At 50.1% G+C, this 15,050-nt stretch overlaps 1 protein-coding gene across 2 annotated transcripts in view; it reads left to right on the plus strand.

Moving 5' to 3' along the window:
* The first annotated feature begins 505 nt into the window (after window positions 1–505).
* The window catches only part of LOC142886683 (ras-related protein Rab-37), a 21,827-nt gene continuing 7,282 nt past the window's right edge, over window positions 506–15,050 (plus strand). Inside the window, exons 1-6 of one of the 2 annotated variants that reach the window (XM_076023749.1) lie at window positions 506–689; window positions 4,945–5,055; window positions 12,015–12,056; window positions 13,797–13,863; window positions 14,093–14,145; window positions 14,627–14,692. In XM_076023749.1, the coding sequence (XP_075879864.1) occupies window positions 549–689; window positions 4,945–5,055; window positions 12,015–12,056; window positions 13,797–13,863; window positions 14,093–14,145; window positions 14,627–14,692 (480 nt within the window). In that variant the 5' untranslated portion in view covers window positions 506–548. Of the gene's footprint in view, window positions 690–4,944; window positions 5,056–6,965; window positions 7,553–8,402; window positions 8,514–12,014; window positions 12,057–13,796; window positions 13,864–14,092; window positions 14,146–14,626; window positions 14,693–15,050 lie in introns of those variants that run through there. The other variant, XM_076023751.1, reaches the window with a different exon arrangement.

The following is a 15,050-nucleotide window of genomic DNA, read 5'->3' on the forward strand; positions in this document are numbered from 1 at the left end:
CTGCACTTACGTCTTCTTCTGTGGTTTTACTAATAGCCAGCAGTAGCAGCCAGTGTCTTCCTTTATCCATCCAAACTAGCCGGAAGCTAATTGCTAACGAAGTGTGAGGGAATAGTTTTGGGAGATTTAGAGTTTTCGCAAGTGAACGGCAAAAACGGGGAACACACGCACACGAAAGGTGTTCTACCTGGAGGAGGTGGGGCGTGTTTAATAATTGAGTCGCTTTCCAGGGTGCTGAACTCCTCCTCCCCGTGACTTCCTTGTCCTCGTATCCCGCCGTTTCGCCTCATAAATTGTGTAAACTACACTTCCGTGTTTTTGGACAGCACTTCCGTGTTCGCCACAAACCGGAACTCCTTTCCCATCAATATTTAGCCCAGATTGTGCGCGCGTACGCCGCGTGATTTAAGCTAATTTCGCCCGTGCGCTTTGGGTATATAAGGCCGGGGCATGCCGCCGAGGAGGGGCGGAGGCTATGAGCGGCGGGCCGCGGAGAAACAGAACAGGAAACAACTGGAGGAGAAGTTGAAGCAGCTGCCGTGGACGGGATGGAAGACACGGGAGAGATGCGGGCGAAGCTGGTGTCCTCGGACAGCGCGTACGGTTCCTCGGCGGTGGACACCGACACGGAGGACGGACACACACCCACCGCCGTCACCGTCCCCTACAACCAGGACATCACACACAAGGTCAGAACAGAAGTGAACCTGAGGCGCGAATATCGTACAATATCCCACAAGAGTTTAAGATGGCAACTTTTGGCTGGTATCCGTTGTAATATAAATAGAATATAGTTAATGGAATAATATATTTTACTTTGTTTGGAAAAGTGGGTTGTGTTGTTGTGACAGTCAGTACTTGTTACAGTTTCCATATTTGTTCATAGAGGTCACAAATCAAATTTTCAAAGTGATATTAATTTATCATAGGCAATGTCATTCAACCCACTTACCAATACATTTGACCCAGGTTTAAAATATAGAACCTTTTATGGCAGTGTGACCAACTTCTATTATGTTACCTTTAGAAATTAGTTGTTTTTGTTTTTTTTATGTCACCCGTGCTTCTTTTTTTTTCTTGTTTATTTTTTTTAAGTTGACAGCAATGTGTATGCATGTAAAATGCAGTAAAATGCCTCAAGTGCATTTGCTTTACTTTCTTCGTGTGTAGTCAGATACAGCAAAGCCCCTCAGATTAACGCACGCAAACGCACAGGTTTAAACGTGACTTTTATTTTTATTGATTTATAATATATTTTGCACTTATGTGAGCTCGGCCCATAAAAACTCAAACATACCAAGATTTATAGTTCCTTGTATATGAGCGTGTCATTTAAAAGCCGCAGCTTCATCTGTGGGCAAGAAAAATGGAGTGCAGCTGTTTGGATGATTCAGTGCCATTAGAAGCTCTGTGGCCTTCAGTGACTCATCACTCAGTATTAGCGAAACGTCGTTAAGAACATGTTGTGTCTGAGTCGAGTTCCAGCTTTTGTTTATCGCATCTCGCACAGTCGCAACCTGCGAAGAACTGCCCTCGCCTGCTGGACACAGATGTTCTGGTTCTCATGTTTGGCAAAGATCTGTTTCAGTGGCAGTGGGTGTAAGTATCGAAGACACAGACGTACACTTTGGTGCATTTTCCATAGTACCGTCAATTAGGGCCGAACCAGCTGGTGTTAATTTGCACTGACGAGGTGCAGGTGTGCTTTCTAATCACTGATAGACCTTAACAGGTGTTCTGTCTTTCCACGCCTCCCTTTCTTCATGTGTTCAACTTTTCCACCCCTTCAAGCCAATTCACTTGATCACACATAAACGTCTATAGTTTGCTATCTTTGCTTGTGCATTCACTGACCTGTCGAATAACGTTGACGTGCTGCTCATTAATGTTCTAATATTACTCTCCATTCAGCTCTGCAGACAAGGACGACAGTGACGGACAGAAAGCGATTAAAGAGCTGTTTACTGTTAGCTGAGAGCAAAGCGCATTGTAAATGGTGCACGCCTGTCTAAAAACAAACATGTTTTTTTCCGAGCATGAAAAATTAATAATGTAAGACAAACAAAAGGAAAGACATTAGAAACAAGTCTTCATATATAAAGTATATAAACCCATTTCTCACACTGTGCACCAGCGAGCCTTTAGTTGACATTTATCATAAATATTAAAAAAAGAAATGTCACTGTATGTTTTCATTTTACAGTGAAAACGCTTGGAGACATATGCTGTTGAAGCAGACTGTGTGCCGTCGTCAAGTACCAGCTTTTTTTTCTTTTTTTTTTTTTTTTATCTATGCAGGTTTTTAAGGCCCAGCGTCTTTGAAAAGCGTTATCTAGAATATATGAATTAGTACCCATTTTAAGAGCAGGTGCTTCATACTGAATAAAGGTTTAATTTTAATAACCTACATTACACCTGCACATATGAGGGTCCGTTTCCATGCTGCTTATATAAAGGCATCCCCGGTTTTCCAGCCCGAATCATCCCAGCATTCTTCTATTGCAGCAGAATTCCTCTCCCAGTCAACACCTCCACCTCCGTCCTCATTAATACATGCATGCAGGATTCCTATACAGGGGATAAATTTGCCCCTGAAGCTGCAGCTCTCCTCCCTGAACAGCGCTTGTCCTGAGAATGTTTGCGTGTCTGTGTTAATATTTCACGAAGACGCATGAAATGGTAATGCACTGATTTCCCGCTGCCTGAGAAAACACGGCTCCGCTTCCGCCCCAGACAAGCTCGGCCCCAGACCTTCATCGCTTGGAACCAGGGGACGATCTGTGCTGTACCTGTTTACACACAGCCAAGTAGCCACATGTATTTGACCTCGGGGGAGGAGGGAATAACGTCCTCGGAGATTCACCCCTCAAAATTAGGCATCTGTGGCGTTGGCTTGGAAATTGGGATCGCCCGAGGTTGTCGGATCGCTGAGACTTCAACGTTTCAGTGGTGCACGTCCACCTAGGGAGTCATTTCAGTTCATTCCATAACCAATCAGCTCCCTTGTAGTTGGAATGAATTCTGGGAAAACTGCTGTTGGCTGCCACAAGAAAAAGACAAAGCTGATAAAACCAGAAGTGACTTTCGGAGGTGCTAGCGATGAGATTGTAGAAACAGCAGTTTCATGTCCAGCGTTACGCTTTTATGTTCAAGACACTGAGAGGTTTTTCCTGTTGTCCCTGTGTGAACAACCTGTTTGGCTTTATTCCTGACTTGCCCGGGCAAGAGTTTGGCAAACCAGTAGGAAGCCTTATATTGACTTGGCCCACCTGAACTTGAGGGTTACGGTTTGTCTGTTCCCCTGTGAACTTGACCTCCACTTTCCAAAGGCCTCTGAAGAGTTGATGGCCTACAGAGGGATAATAAATCCAAGAGATTTTGGAAATATTCCAAAATTCTGGCACAGCAGCTTAAGTTGATTTCTGAGCTCTCAAAATCACCTCATCACTTTTATTATTTTATTATTTTTTAATAAATTCAAAGAGCTGGAGGGATCCATTGGGACTGAGCCAGCTGGTATTAATTTGCACTGCCGAGGTGCAGGATGGATTTCCGCAGGTCTCTCGGCTGTCCGCTCCTCCTCTTCTCGGTGTCTCCAACACTCTTTTTGTTTTTTTTACTCCTCAGCCTTTTCACCACGATGGCACACAAGCTGCCAACCTAAAGAGAGCTGTGCCATAAATCTGACCTCCAGCGGCTGGAGGAGGGGGGGTGATAAATGTCAACAGGCTGCACGCTGCAGCGTTCCTCGGCGAGACAATAACCATGGCGACGAGGCCGTTTGATGCGCCGCAGTGACGCATGACCCTCGGCAGTTGAAGCATCGCGGCTTTGACACCAGCGCTGCGTTTCCGACCACGCAAGGTTTTTTTTAATCTGGTTCGCTGGAGAACAGCAGTCAGATTTACTCCAGATTGGGCCTCAAATTAGAGTTCTTAATAATAGATATTGATAATAATCTACTCGAAATTATAAGACGATGCTCAATTTCGCAGCTCTGGCTGCAGCTGTTTTGCAAAGACGTTGGTGTGGCTGATGCATTTGAACGTACTGATCAGTTGGTTAGCGCCACCGTCAGTGTACTGGCCAGCAGGAGTTATCGTACTGACGATTCCCAGAAGGTCAGGTGTCACTCTGAGGGATTAAAATAAAGTAAATACAAATTATAATCCCTGTTACACATGGTTTGAGGCATACAAAGTATGAAACTTTGCATTGCATGGCAAAAGAAAACTGATTTAAAAAGCTAAAACTGAGCATTTTTGCAGTGGGCTGGAAGCACGGAGCTACGTGTGCTCTTTTTCCAGGCAAATCTGTTGAAATAATTCTTCGAGGCCGCACCACTGGAGCACTGAATGAAAAGACTATGAATTAAAACATTAGACTGAATGTGAAAGCGTCCTCTTGCTCTGAACGCTGGTTTCATGTGTCCAGAGTTTCCGTGTTCGTACAGTCAAAGCAGCGCCAGCAACTACGATTGCGAGTTAATTCCGAGTCGTTGGCGTTGTGGTTTTCGATTTTTGCCTTGCGGACGTTGGAACAATCACTGGGCGCTGAGATGTGAGCAGCCGTCTCTGATACAGTGGCACAACACACACACACACACACGCACATGTGTGCGCACAAGCTTCTCCAGTCCGTGGCGGGGCTCGCCGTCGCTCGCCGCCCTTCCGTCCTGGAGGCATCGTGCCGCCGACCTCCAGCCGTCACGTTGCATTATGGAGAGAGTGGAGGGGGAAGGGGGGGGGGGGGGGGGGCTGAGCAACAGTCGATGAGCGAGCGCTTGTAACCTACACGATGTGCGTGCTGCCGGGTGTAGCGGCCCGCGGCGAGGAGGCAAACGCAACGCTAAAGCCCCTGTGTGTGTGTGTGTGTGTGTGTGTGTGTGTGTGTGTGTGTGTGTGTGTGTGTGTGTGTGTGTGTGTGTGTGTGTGTGTCCTGCAGACCATCCTGGTGGGAGACAGCGGCGTGGGCAAGACCTCGCTGCTGGTCCAGTACGACCAGGGCAAGTTCATCCCGGGGTCCTTCACCGCCACAGTCGGCATTGGTTTCACAGTGAGTCCACACCTTCCGGGCCCTGCCTGCGCTCATCATCTTCCTCCTCCTCCTCCTCTTCATCCTCCTCTTCTTCCTCCTCCCACTAACTCCAGTCGCACTCTTGACTTCTCCCGAGTGTTGAGAGGGACGTGTCTCCGCCTCGGGACTGTTTGTACTGGAGCCGTGACATGACAGCAGAGCCAATGTGTGTGTGTGCATGTGTGTAAGTGTGTGCGTGCGTGTGCGTGTGTGTGTTGCAGTGAAGTGCAGCATGAATCAGTGCTCTCCTTCAGAGTGGGATGCTGCATCTTCTCGCTGCATTCATTATGCTGCACTAACACTGTCTCTCTCTCTCTCTGTGTGTGTGTGTGTGTGTGTGTGTGTGTGTGTGTGTGTGTGTGTGTGTGTGTGTGTGTGTGTGTGTGTGTGTGTGGATGCAGCAGCTATGATTAAATTACCGCAAAGAGACCTCTGCTAATGAATGCCACGCCGGCAGGCTGTTGTCGCTCGCTGGATGTTTGTAACAAAGCTGTGACTTGATGCTGTGTGACACGCGAGGAGGGGCGTGGCCTCACCCGCCGGAAAATGAAAGACGCGGCTCGATTAGCATTTTTTTTTTTTTTTTTTGCTGTCGTTCTCTTTTTTGCCGCCGAGGTGGCAGCGACTTTAGCGTTTGCATCACCTGCTGCCACCCGAGCGGAACGGAGGAGGCCCGTGTGTGTGTGTGTGTGTGTGTGTGTGTGTGTGTGTGTGTGTGTGTGTGTGTGTGTGTGTGTGTGTGTGTGTGGCAAGGTATGAAATTGGCTTTGTCGTTTCGCATTAGCGCGGGTTTGTGAATGATTCAAGGCTCCAGAAGGGGAGACCAAAAAAAAAACCCGAAACAAAACAAAAAAAAACCCAAACCCCGCAGAAGGAAAAAAAAGCGCAACAGCAATGAGTGTGCCGTTCACGTCAGCCGGGCTCAGTGTCAAGGGTGAGACGGCGCCGAAAATACACACTTGTTCTGCTTGATATGCACGGCAGGAGGGAAACGAGCCGCTCGGCTGCAGGGCCGTTCGCACTTTCCCAGCTTCCAGCTTCCCCCTCCGCCCGCGCGCAAACACTTTATAGACTCGTTCCTCACTTTTTTTTTTCGCACTCATGAATAAATGAATCAACTCGGCTTCGGCTGACAAAGTCGAGCCAGGAGCTTGTTTGTTCCGACCGACGATTCGCCCGCGAGCGCGGCCAAAGCATTTCCCACGTGGAGTCCAAGTCGGTGTGTCCAGAAATGGGGTGCGACGATGCCTGCAAGAGGCCTCGAGCTCAGGCCTCGAGGTGAAGGAACTGCCATGTGAGCGACGGGGCAAGCGCCTGTCCTCGGACCGCTCGACCGCTAGAGGGCGACATGTACTTGCAGGAAAAAGGGATCTGCTGTCGGTCCTGACGGCAGCGAGCGCTCATCAGACCGTGCATAAATAAGCCGATTATTAACTGGGGAGCGGTCGTGGTGGGGTGTGGAGGGTTTGATTGTTCTCAGAAAATATTGGCGTGCTGGAAGTAACGACAGAAACGGTGTCTGGTTGAGAGCTACTGGATACAAGAGAGAGTAGTATTTTCCTGTTTTCCGCTCGTTCTTTTCCACAGAGAAAAACACGTTAAAAACGCGTTTCTGTCCTCGGCTTACGCGCTTTTACGCACCGCTGAATTCCATTTCCACTTATTGGAGACTCACTCCCTTCAACATTATTATTATTATTATTATTATTATTATTATTATTATTATTATTATTATTATTATCATCATCATCATCATCATCACTTTTTTCCCCCACAACCTAACTCCCCAACCACCCTAAAACAACCACCGGCCACCACCTGTGGCGGCGCACTCAGCCACTCAGCCTTCCACCGTCGCTCCACTCTCGAGGAAAACACCGCTGTCGGCTTCTCTGGGTTCACGGTCTGCCCACGCCGCGCCGCGCAGCTCCGCAGACACGCAGAAATGTTTCCGCCCGCTTGTCGTCGCCGCTCCTTCCTTGACTGGTGCGCACAGACGCCTCAGCCTCTCCTCCTCCACTCCTCCTCCTCCTCCTCCTCCTCTTCTTCCTCCTACTGCTGCTGACTGCTTCTCCAAGTTCCCAACCGTCGCCTTTGACACAGCGAGGTGTGACCACCGTCCTCCTCCACCTCCACCACCACCACCACCGGAAGGATCTGCTCGGAGGCCGGGAGCGGTGATGAGTGCCGCGGGGTTGCAGGCTGCTGCTGCTGCTGCTGGAGGACACCGGGATTGAGCGGCGACGGCTATCTCTTCCACGCTCACAGACGCACGCACGCACGCACGCGCCTCGGCCCCCCCTCCTTTTCCTTCCCCCCAACTCTCACCCACGCTCTCCCCCCTTCCCCTCTTGTTGGCACTGCGATGTCTGCGAGGAAGACGTCGTTGACGGAGAGGCAGAGCAAAAACGGCACCTCGAAATATGTGTTGGAGAGATGCGCGTCCATTAACGAGTACTATGACATCGCCTTCAAGGTGTGTATGTCCGTCTCCGGGTTGTTTGTTTTTATCCCCCCCCGCCCCCCCCCCACCCTCGTTGTTTTTGGTTGCGCTTCGCTAAAGCGCGAACCTCGCGGTCTTGTGTTTTCCGCCGCGCTTTGAACGCAATCGGGTGCACCTGCGGCAACAGTGCGAGCGCGGAGACTTTTTGTCGCCCGCCAGAGACATTTGACATGGCGCGATGTGACACGCCACCGATGACAAGGGCGCGCGCGCACACGCACGCACCTATAGTCATCAACCTGATGCTCCGTCGCGAGCCTGTAAATCTGTCCGACCCTCCTCCGATATTCAAATATTTGCTGAGGGTGGAGGAGGATGAGGATGAGGTGGAGGAAGGGTGAGGCGACCTGTTGCTCTTTGTGATCCCGTCAGACAGTGTGCGGAAAAGCTCTGGCAGCGGACACACCTGTCCCGCCACGGCTTCACAAAGACAAAAACAAAGGAAAAAAGGAGAAGTTGTATACAAGTTAAACTGCATCCACCGGCTGTGACTCACAGCAAGGAAAAACACAAAACAAATGCTCGCTGGAGGGTTTGCAGAACTGCACGTCCCGCGGTTCTGATCGGATCGATCGATTGATTGATTGACCAGTGAGCCGACTCACTCTGATCCAAAGCGTCGCACGTCGGTGGTGGGGCAGCTGCGGTGCACCCTGGTTGCCTTTTCTCCGCGCAGCGTCGACTTGGGCAGAAATCGTCCGTCGCAGCTCTGTTTGAGGGGTGGAGGTGGGGAGGGTTGGGTGGTACCGGGTAATCCTCAGCCACTCTCAGTAACCTGCTGTCCCTGCTCTCCTCCTTCCGATCGGCCGCCTCCCCATTCCAGGTGATGCTGTTGGGCGACTCGTCCGTGGGGAAGACGTGCATCCTGGTGCGCTTTAAGGACGGCGCCTTTCTGGGAGGCAACTTTATAGCCACCGTGGGAATAGACTTCAGGGTGAGAGACTCCACCGCCGCTTCACTGGTGTCTTTGGGGGAATTCAGCCTTGCCGAGCCTCGGGTCTGTTTATCAAATGGCATCTGATTTAACCAGTCAGCTGTGTGTGTGTGTGTGTGTGTGCGTGCGTGTGTGTGTGCGTGCGTGTGTGTGTGTGTGTGTGTGTGTGTGTGTGTGTGTGTGTTGCTCTTTCAAACCACAGGATGTAAAGGCTGCAAGTTGTAAACAGTGGTTGATGCACAGAGGAGCGAAGCAGCTGTGTTGTTATTCGAACTGGGAGTTGCAGTTTCATATTAAAAGAGGGCGAAACAGCTGCTGAAGGTTTTTCTTTTTCAGCAGCCATACAACAGTGACACGCAGCTAATTTCTCTGCTCGCACCAATAGGAAGCCTTGAACTGCAGTGGCCTCCCTAAAAGGGAAATAAAATGGGAAAACAACTCCACCTGAATGTGTAATATGTCAAAAATGATGCCAGAAGGTTTGGCCAGTATCACTCTCACTATCTAATCTAGCTTCGCCTATCTGCTCTAAATGCTATCCAAGGGCTTGATGGGTGTGCACCTCCGTGCAATTCTGCATGTCCACCACTCCAGCTTCCCACAGAGAGCATTTTTCCATCGGCGCTTTACCCTGTAATCATCGTTCAGCTTCCTTTTAGTTGCGACGAAGCCAAGAAGCAGCTGCGAGCTGCCAGTGAAAGAGACGAAGAAGATGAACTAGGAGCCACTGCGGGCGCAGCTGCTGCTGCTGTCGCTGTAACTGCTGAAGCAGCCATGGTTTTATTAACAGGGTTGGTCTGAAAACAAGTCACCGAAGGTGTGTTTTTCTTGATGGACGTCACGTTAAAGCTTCGCCCTCAGCTGCAGTTTGGTTACTTTGACCACAAACCGAACGGGGGGGGGGGCTCGAATTCACGACGCAAAATCCAAACGGGGTCAGAGAAGGCCCGCCGTCTGTCACGGCCCTCCTTCCGACCGCCTCGGTCCGTCCCATTAACGACCGCACAAATGGAACCCCCCCCCCCCCAACTCGTCTCCTCTCGGAGTGAACGTACGGAAGAACAGCTCCCTCCTGCTCCCTCCGGGGTCGGCGGCCACTCGCGCTGCTCGGTAAATGTCTCGGGCAGATGCCCGCCCACGACTCTGTGCTGCTGCACAGATTGGCTGCAGCCCCCCCCCCCCCTCCACCTACTCCACACCCCCCGGTGGAGCCGCCACAGCTGACAGGCGAGCTCAGGCAGACACACGAACGCACACACTCGGCCGTCACTGACATCAGAAAAGACCCCCAACCCCACTCCACCCACTGCGTACCCTCCACCCTCCTCCTTCCTCCTCTTCCGTCGCCAGGGTAGAACATTAATGCCCCCACCACCACCACCACCACCACCACCACCTCTCATTTCCCTCCAATCAGGAGGAAAACACTCACGCTAATGGCGAGTCAAGTAGGTGGGGGGTTGCATTAGCACTGGAAGCTGGCCCAGACGTTAGAGGGGTATAATGGAGGGGGTGGGGGCGTGGGGGTGGGGGGGGTTCTATTGTAGACGGTCCATCCATCCTACCTTCACTGCCGACCGTTCACAGAAACGCTCGGCAGACGGCGGCTCGCTCTTGAGAAACGTGTTTTGTGTCTATTTTTTCTTTCATTCATGAGAGCGGCGGCGGCGGCGTTTCTTTCTTTTCTTTTTTTTCCCTCTCTCTCGCTTCATAGCAACAGAGTCATCTAAGGGAGAGACACCGGAGTCAGCAGAGTGCTGGGGGTGGTGATGGGGGGGGGGTCGTCCTCTATGCATGGATGTACACACGGCGGCCAGTCTATTTTTGGTTCCACGCTCCCTCGTAGCAGTTAGCGAGCGCGCAGGCTCCTCTCCCGCGTCATAATTGAGAGGGGGGGGGGCCGCTGGAAAGCCATGGCAACTAACGCAGGGGGACGGAACCACGTGGCGCAAGCGGAGATTTGAGCCAGGTGCCAGCTGGAGCCTCGGCACGCTGTCCGAGAGGCCACTGCCTGTCAGCCGCCTCCGCCGTCCTCCTGCACCGGCTCTGCACAGCGTGCACTGCACTGCACTGCATGCAACAGGGAAGTGCAGTTTTGCGATCATGATGATGATGATGATGATGATGAAGTTATGAAGCAGTTCAGGAAGTGCTGCGGAGCGTCGATTGCGCACGCTTCCTCGTTAGCATCATCTTGTTTTTGTTTGTGGTTTTTCGATCTGGCTGTAACCCGGTAGGCTACTTCCTGTAGCAGCTCATTGGAACACACACACACACGCACAAGCACACACACATGTACACACACGTACACACAAATACCACGGAATGCTCAGAGACAAAGAAGGAGAACCTGTTTTGCGCGTCCTCGCATGCGCGCTTTTCAAAACAAAGGGTGTCCGCTTAAAGGCCCCAGCGATTGAGACATGAGTGTATTTAGTGGCGCCAAATGGTGAGAAAGTGTACTGCAGTTGACTGTGGTCAGCCTTCTCCCTGAATGTCCCACCTGAGCTCTCGTCTTTTCTGTGCTGGATGTTATGTCCTCGTAAAATGACAGTTGTTGGTCATCGGAAGTGGTGCATCGTCATCGCACTAAAAGTCTTGATGTCAATCTAAATGCTGATGATCAGCAAACCCGATTGATTTGTTTTAAGTCACCTGATGTAAGAACTAAAAACATACATATGTATTTTTCAATTCTATTCAACTAGTTCCCTTTGGATTTTCCACACGCTCCGGAACACTCACGGTAATATGTCTCTAGTACTTTGTGATGTCACAACAGCAGTACCTACACCAGGTCAGGTGACACCTGGCCGGTCGTTGGCTCCGCCCCCTCTGATTCTGAGCCTCGTCTCCTTCCAAGAAGGAATCAGTTTTGGCGGGAAGCTAACGACGGCGACAACTTCTCGCAAGGAGGATGTAAACAGAGGGCTAAATCCTAGAAGAAAAAAAAACTTGTGGTGATCAATAAGGTTTTGGAAATGGGTGCAAAAGGGGACACTTGGGTCAGTATCCAAATTTTCACTCCCCTGGATGCGTTTGCCAGCTGTCCCCTCTTCAACCCCGCAGACGAAACATTTAGCGCGTCGCCGCCGCCGCGTCGCAACTATTTCAGCCTCCCGCCGTCTGCACAGGAAATCACGGAGCGCCCCTACAGGTCCGACAGGAAATTAAATGGGTTGGGGGAGGAGGGGGTCAGCCGCTACGCCGCCAGCCGTCTTCCTTGCTGTTGTGTAATTAAGTCTAATCCCAGGACATTGTTGCGTGGGCGTCGCAAATTACTTTCCCCCTGCCAGCATTCGGAGCCACTTTTTGTCGTCTCGCTTCTCTTTCGCCACACACACGCGCGCACACACACACACGCTGAGTCTCTGAGCCTTTCTCTCTCCCATTCTGTCACCATGTTCTTAATTCATTTTTTGCACAGCATATACAGGGGTTGGGTCTCGGGCGGGAGGGGGGGGTACTGTCATTCTCACGCAGCTCTTCTCATTTTCGCAGAACAAAGTGGTGGATTTGGACAACCTGAAAGTCAAACTCCAGGTGAGGACAGAGAAGAGAAATCCTTCCGCCCTGCTTCGAGATACTGCATTATATGAACATAGAAAAATATCTTTTTCCCCTGAAAAAACGACCTGATAAGGAATGTACAAACATTATTTGACCCAATTTTTGCTTTGCAGTACCGCTACTTGTGTTATTAATTATTATTTATTTGTTTACCTATTTTTTTCCCCGTTGTGTTGCTATTGTTGTTGCCTGCTGTTGTGTTGGTAGTGTACAGGCTCTGCAGGGATGTGTGCCAGCACCAAGCTGTTATTCCCAGCCGTTAACCCCTCATCTATCATTACAACCTGTTCGTCAACACTGAGTAGGAGGTGCCGGATGAGATTCCTCTGCTGGCTTCATTTAATCCTCAGCACGCCCCCCCCGCACACATCCCCGCCCTCACTGCATGGTCCTTGCGCATGACAGGCATTGTTATTAATTTGTCAAATTCACGGAGCTTTGGCCACTCGCGTCAGTCGAGCAGTGTTGCGATTACAAGTGTACGTTTTCTTTCTTTTTTTTTGCAGTTGTGCTCTAATCGCTTTGTACGCGATTTGTATTTCCTGTTGCGAGACGAGTCGTGTGCGCTGGATTTTAGTGGGAAGGATTCATTTGTCCGGCTGTAATTTATGCACTTAGAGTCGAGTGGCCCAAAATTGCCAATAGATCCATATTGGCAAAATGTTCATCTGAAAACCTGTGTCATAACAGTGTAATTGGCTGACAGTTGAAAGTCAGGTTCTCGTGCAGAAACAGACACGATGTTGATGATGGCGATGATGATGGTGGTGATTTACATAAGAACTCATGTTCAAATACTGTGCCCTCTAAATCAACTCAAAATACCAGACGTGCAAGTGGACTAGCGAGATCAAACAGGATGTTGGAGGGGTTTTTTTTTGTTGTTTTTTTTTTAGGACTTCCTGTACAGACGCAAAGCTGCTACTAACACTTTGACCTGAGAACCGTCCCTTTTTTTTTTTTTTTTTTTTTTTCTTCTCTAGCCATTTCCTGCTTGACTTTCCGTCTTGAACGAGACTTTTGGCACTGCAGGATTTTAGGCCCCTCCCCCTCCTTTCTAGCATCTAGCATGCAATGCTGCTGTGCTGTATTGGCGCACCTTTAATCGGCGCTATTGTTCCGGTGGTCCATTGTACACACCATCCCTGTAGGTTCTGGTTCAGTGACTGCAGCTTAATGAACAAACTGCCCTGAAACCTCTGCCCTGCTCTTTCAACCACACAATGCTGTGATAGCAAAACCACAGGTAGCCACAGGTAGTTAGTTGTTGATTCTCTGCCATTTTTTTCATCTCAGCCCAAAGTACAAAACACACTTCCTGCTTGCCACCTGTGTTTCCCCTCCAATGTACTATGAGAACTGGATACCGGACTGGCAGCATGGAGGCGCGCCGATTTTTCCCAGTGGCCGCTCGAGGTACTGCAGCAGAAAGAATCCCATGGGCCCAAAAAAGCATTTTTTCCTATAAACTCCAATATTATTCCCAACGTGATCACGACGTCGTACGTGCTGCTGTGTCTTAATTAGGGGGAAACAACCACCACCAGCAGCTAGCAGCAGCAGCCGCTGCTAAGCCAAGCAAACTTAGTTTAGCAAACTAAGCAAACTTTTCCAGATATTTTTCTGCTTTGTTAGCTTTTGCTTGAACATTTGCATTATCCAGGCCGCTTCTTGCCAATTTGCCGCTGTGTAATTATGTGCTTTGACACGCAGATCTGGGACACGGCCGGCCAGGAGAGATTCCGCAGCGTAACGCACGCCTACTACAGAGATGCCCAGGGTAACCTCTTTTTTTTGTGTGTGTGTGTGTGTTGTTTTTTTTAACTTTACTTCCTCGTGCTCCGTGCGCAGCACATGTGGGCGCTGGCGCTGGTAGGTGAGGGAGCAGCCGAACTGAGATGGGTTTTTTTTTCATTTTTATCAGTGCGTGTGTGTGTGGGTGTTTGGCGTCTGCATTACGTAAAGTCGCTCTCTCGCGCCGATAACAGACGTCTGTTTCCTGTTTTCAGCGCTGCTTTTGGTCTACGACATCACCAGCAAGCAGTCCTTTGACAACATCAGGGTAAGGCCGCGTTGAGCAAAGTGATTATGCACCCCCGCCACCCCACCCCCCCACCCCCGCACCCTCACATCAACCCTCTGGAGCTCTTTGCTCGTCTTGTCTATTTCCATGCAAACTGTCACTAAGGGGCCTCCCAACGTTTCCTCTCACCATCTCAGAACTCCCTCTTTTGGAAGTGACACGATGTGATGTTATCTCTCGCTTGGCTACACAGTTGCCGGTTTGGGTAATGAAAAGCAATAAAAGTGTTTGGGGGGGGCGACGGGCTCCATCCCACCATGATTGATCGGGGGATTACAGCTCAGGAAAGAGGCAGAAGATTCGGGAGGAAGGGGCAAATGCTGTCTTCAGACGCGGCTGCTGCTCTTTTCAGGCCCAGTTCTTCGTCCTCCTTCTTCTCCTCCTTCTTCCTCTTCTTCGTCTTCATCTTCTTCCTCTCACCTTCTTCTGTGTCCTTTGTACTTTTTTTTTTTCTTTAAAGGCCTGGTTGACTGAAATACACGAGTACGCCCAGAAGGATGTGGTCATCATGTTGCTCGGCAACAAGGTGAGCGAAGCTTCCTCTCCTTTTTCTTCTTCTCTTTTTTTTTTGCACGTTGAATAAAAAAAAGATGGGGAGGATAAGTGGTCCCGTGGCATTTTTTTTTCTTTCTTTTCTTTTTTTTTTTAAAGGCGGCCTTATCACGCTCAGACAGGCTCGAGCGAGTAGCTTAAAAGGCAGGAAAACACACACATTTCCCCCCCGAACCCGGTTGCTTATTTGAAGGCTGGAAAAACGCTGTCTTATTATGTGCGCGCTTGTCTCGATCCGCTCTCCCAACGTGGCAAAAAAAGGGAAGCTCCCCGCCGTGAAAGTAAAGTCGAAAGCCCACATCATGCCACGCGAAAGAATCCGGAGGCGCAGC

The sequence above is a fragment of the Nelusetta ayraudi genome, unplaced genomic scaffold (assembly GCF_046127955.1).
Source record: "Nelusetta ayraudi isolate G7.1 ecotype Tasmania unplaced genomic scaffold, CSIRO-AGI_Nayr_v1 ptg000016l, whole genome shotgun sequence".
Taxonomy (NCBI): domain Eukaryota; kingdom Metazoa; phylum Chordata; class Actinopteri; order Tetraodontiformes; family Monacanthidae; genus Nelusetta; species Nelusetta ayraudi.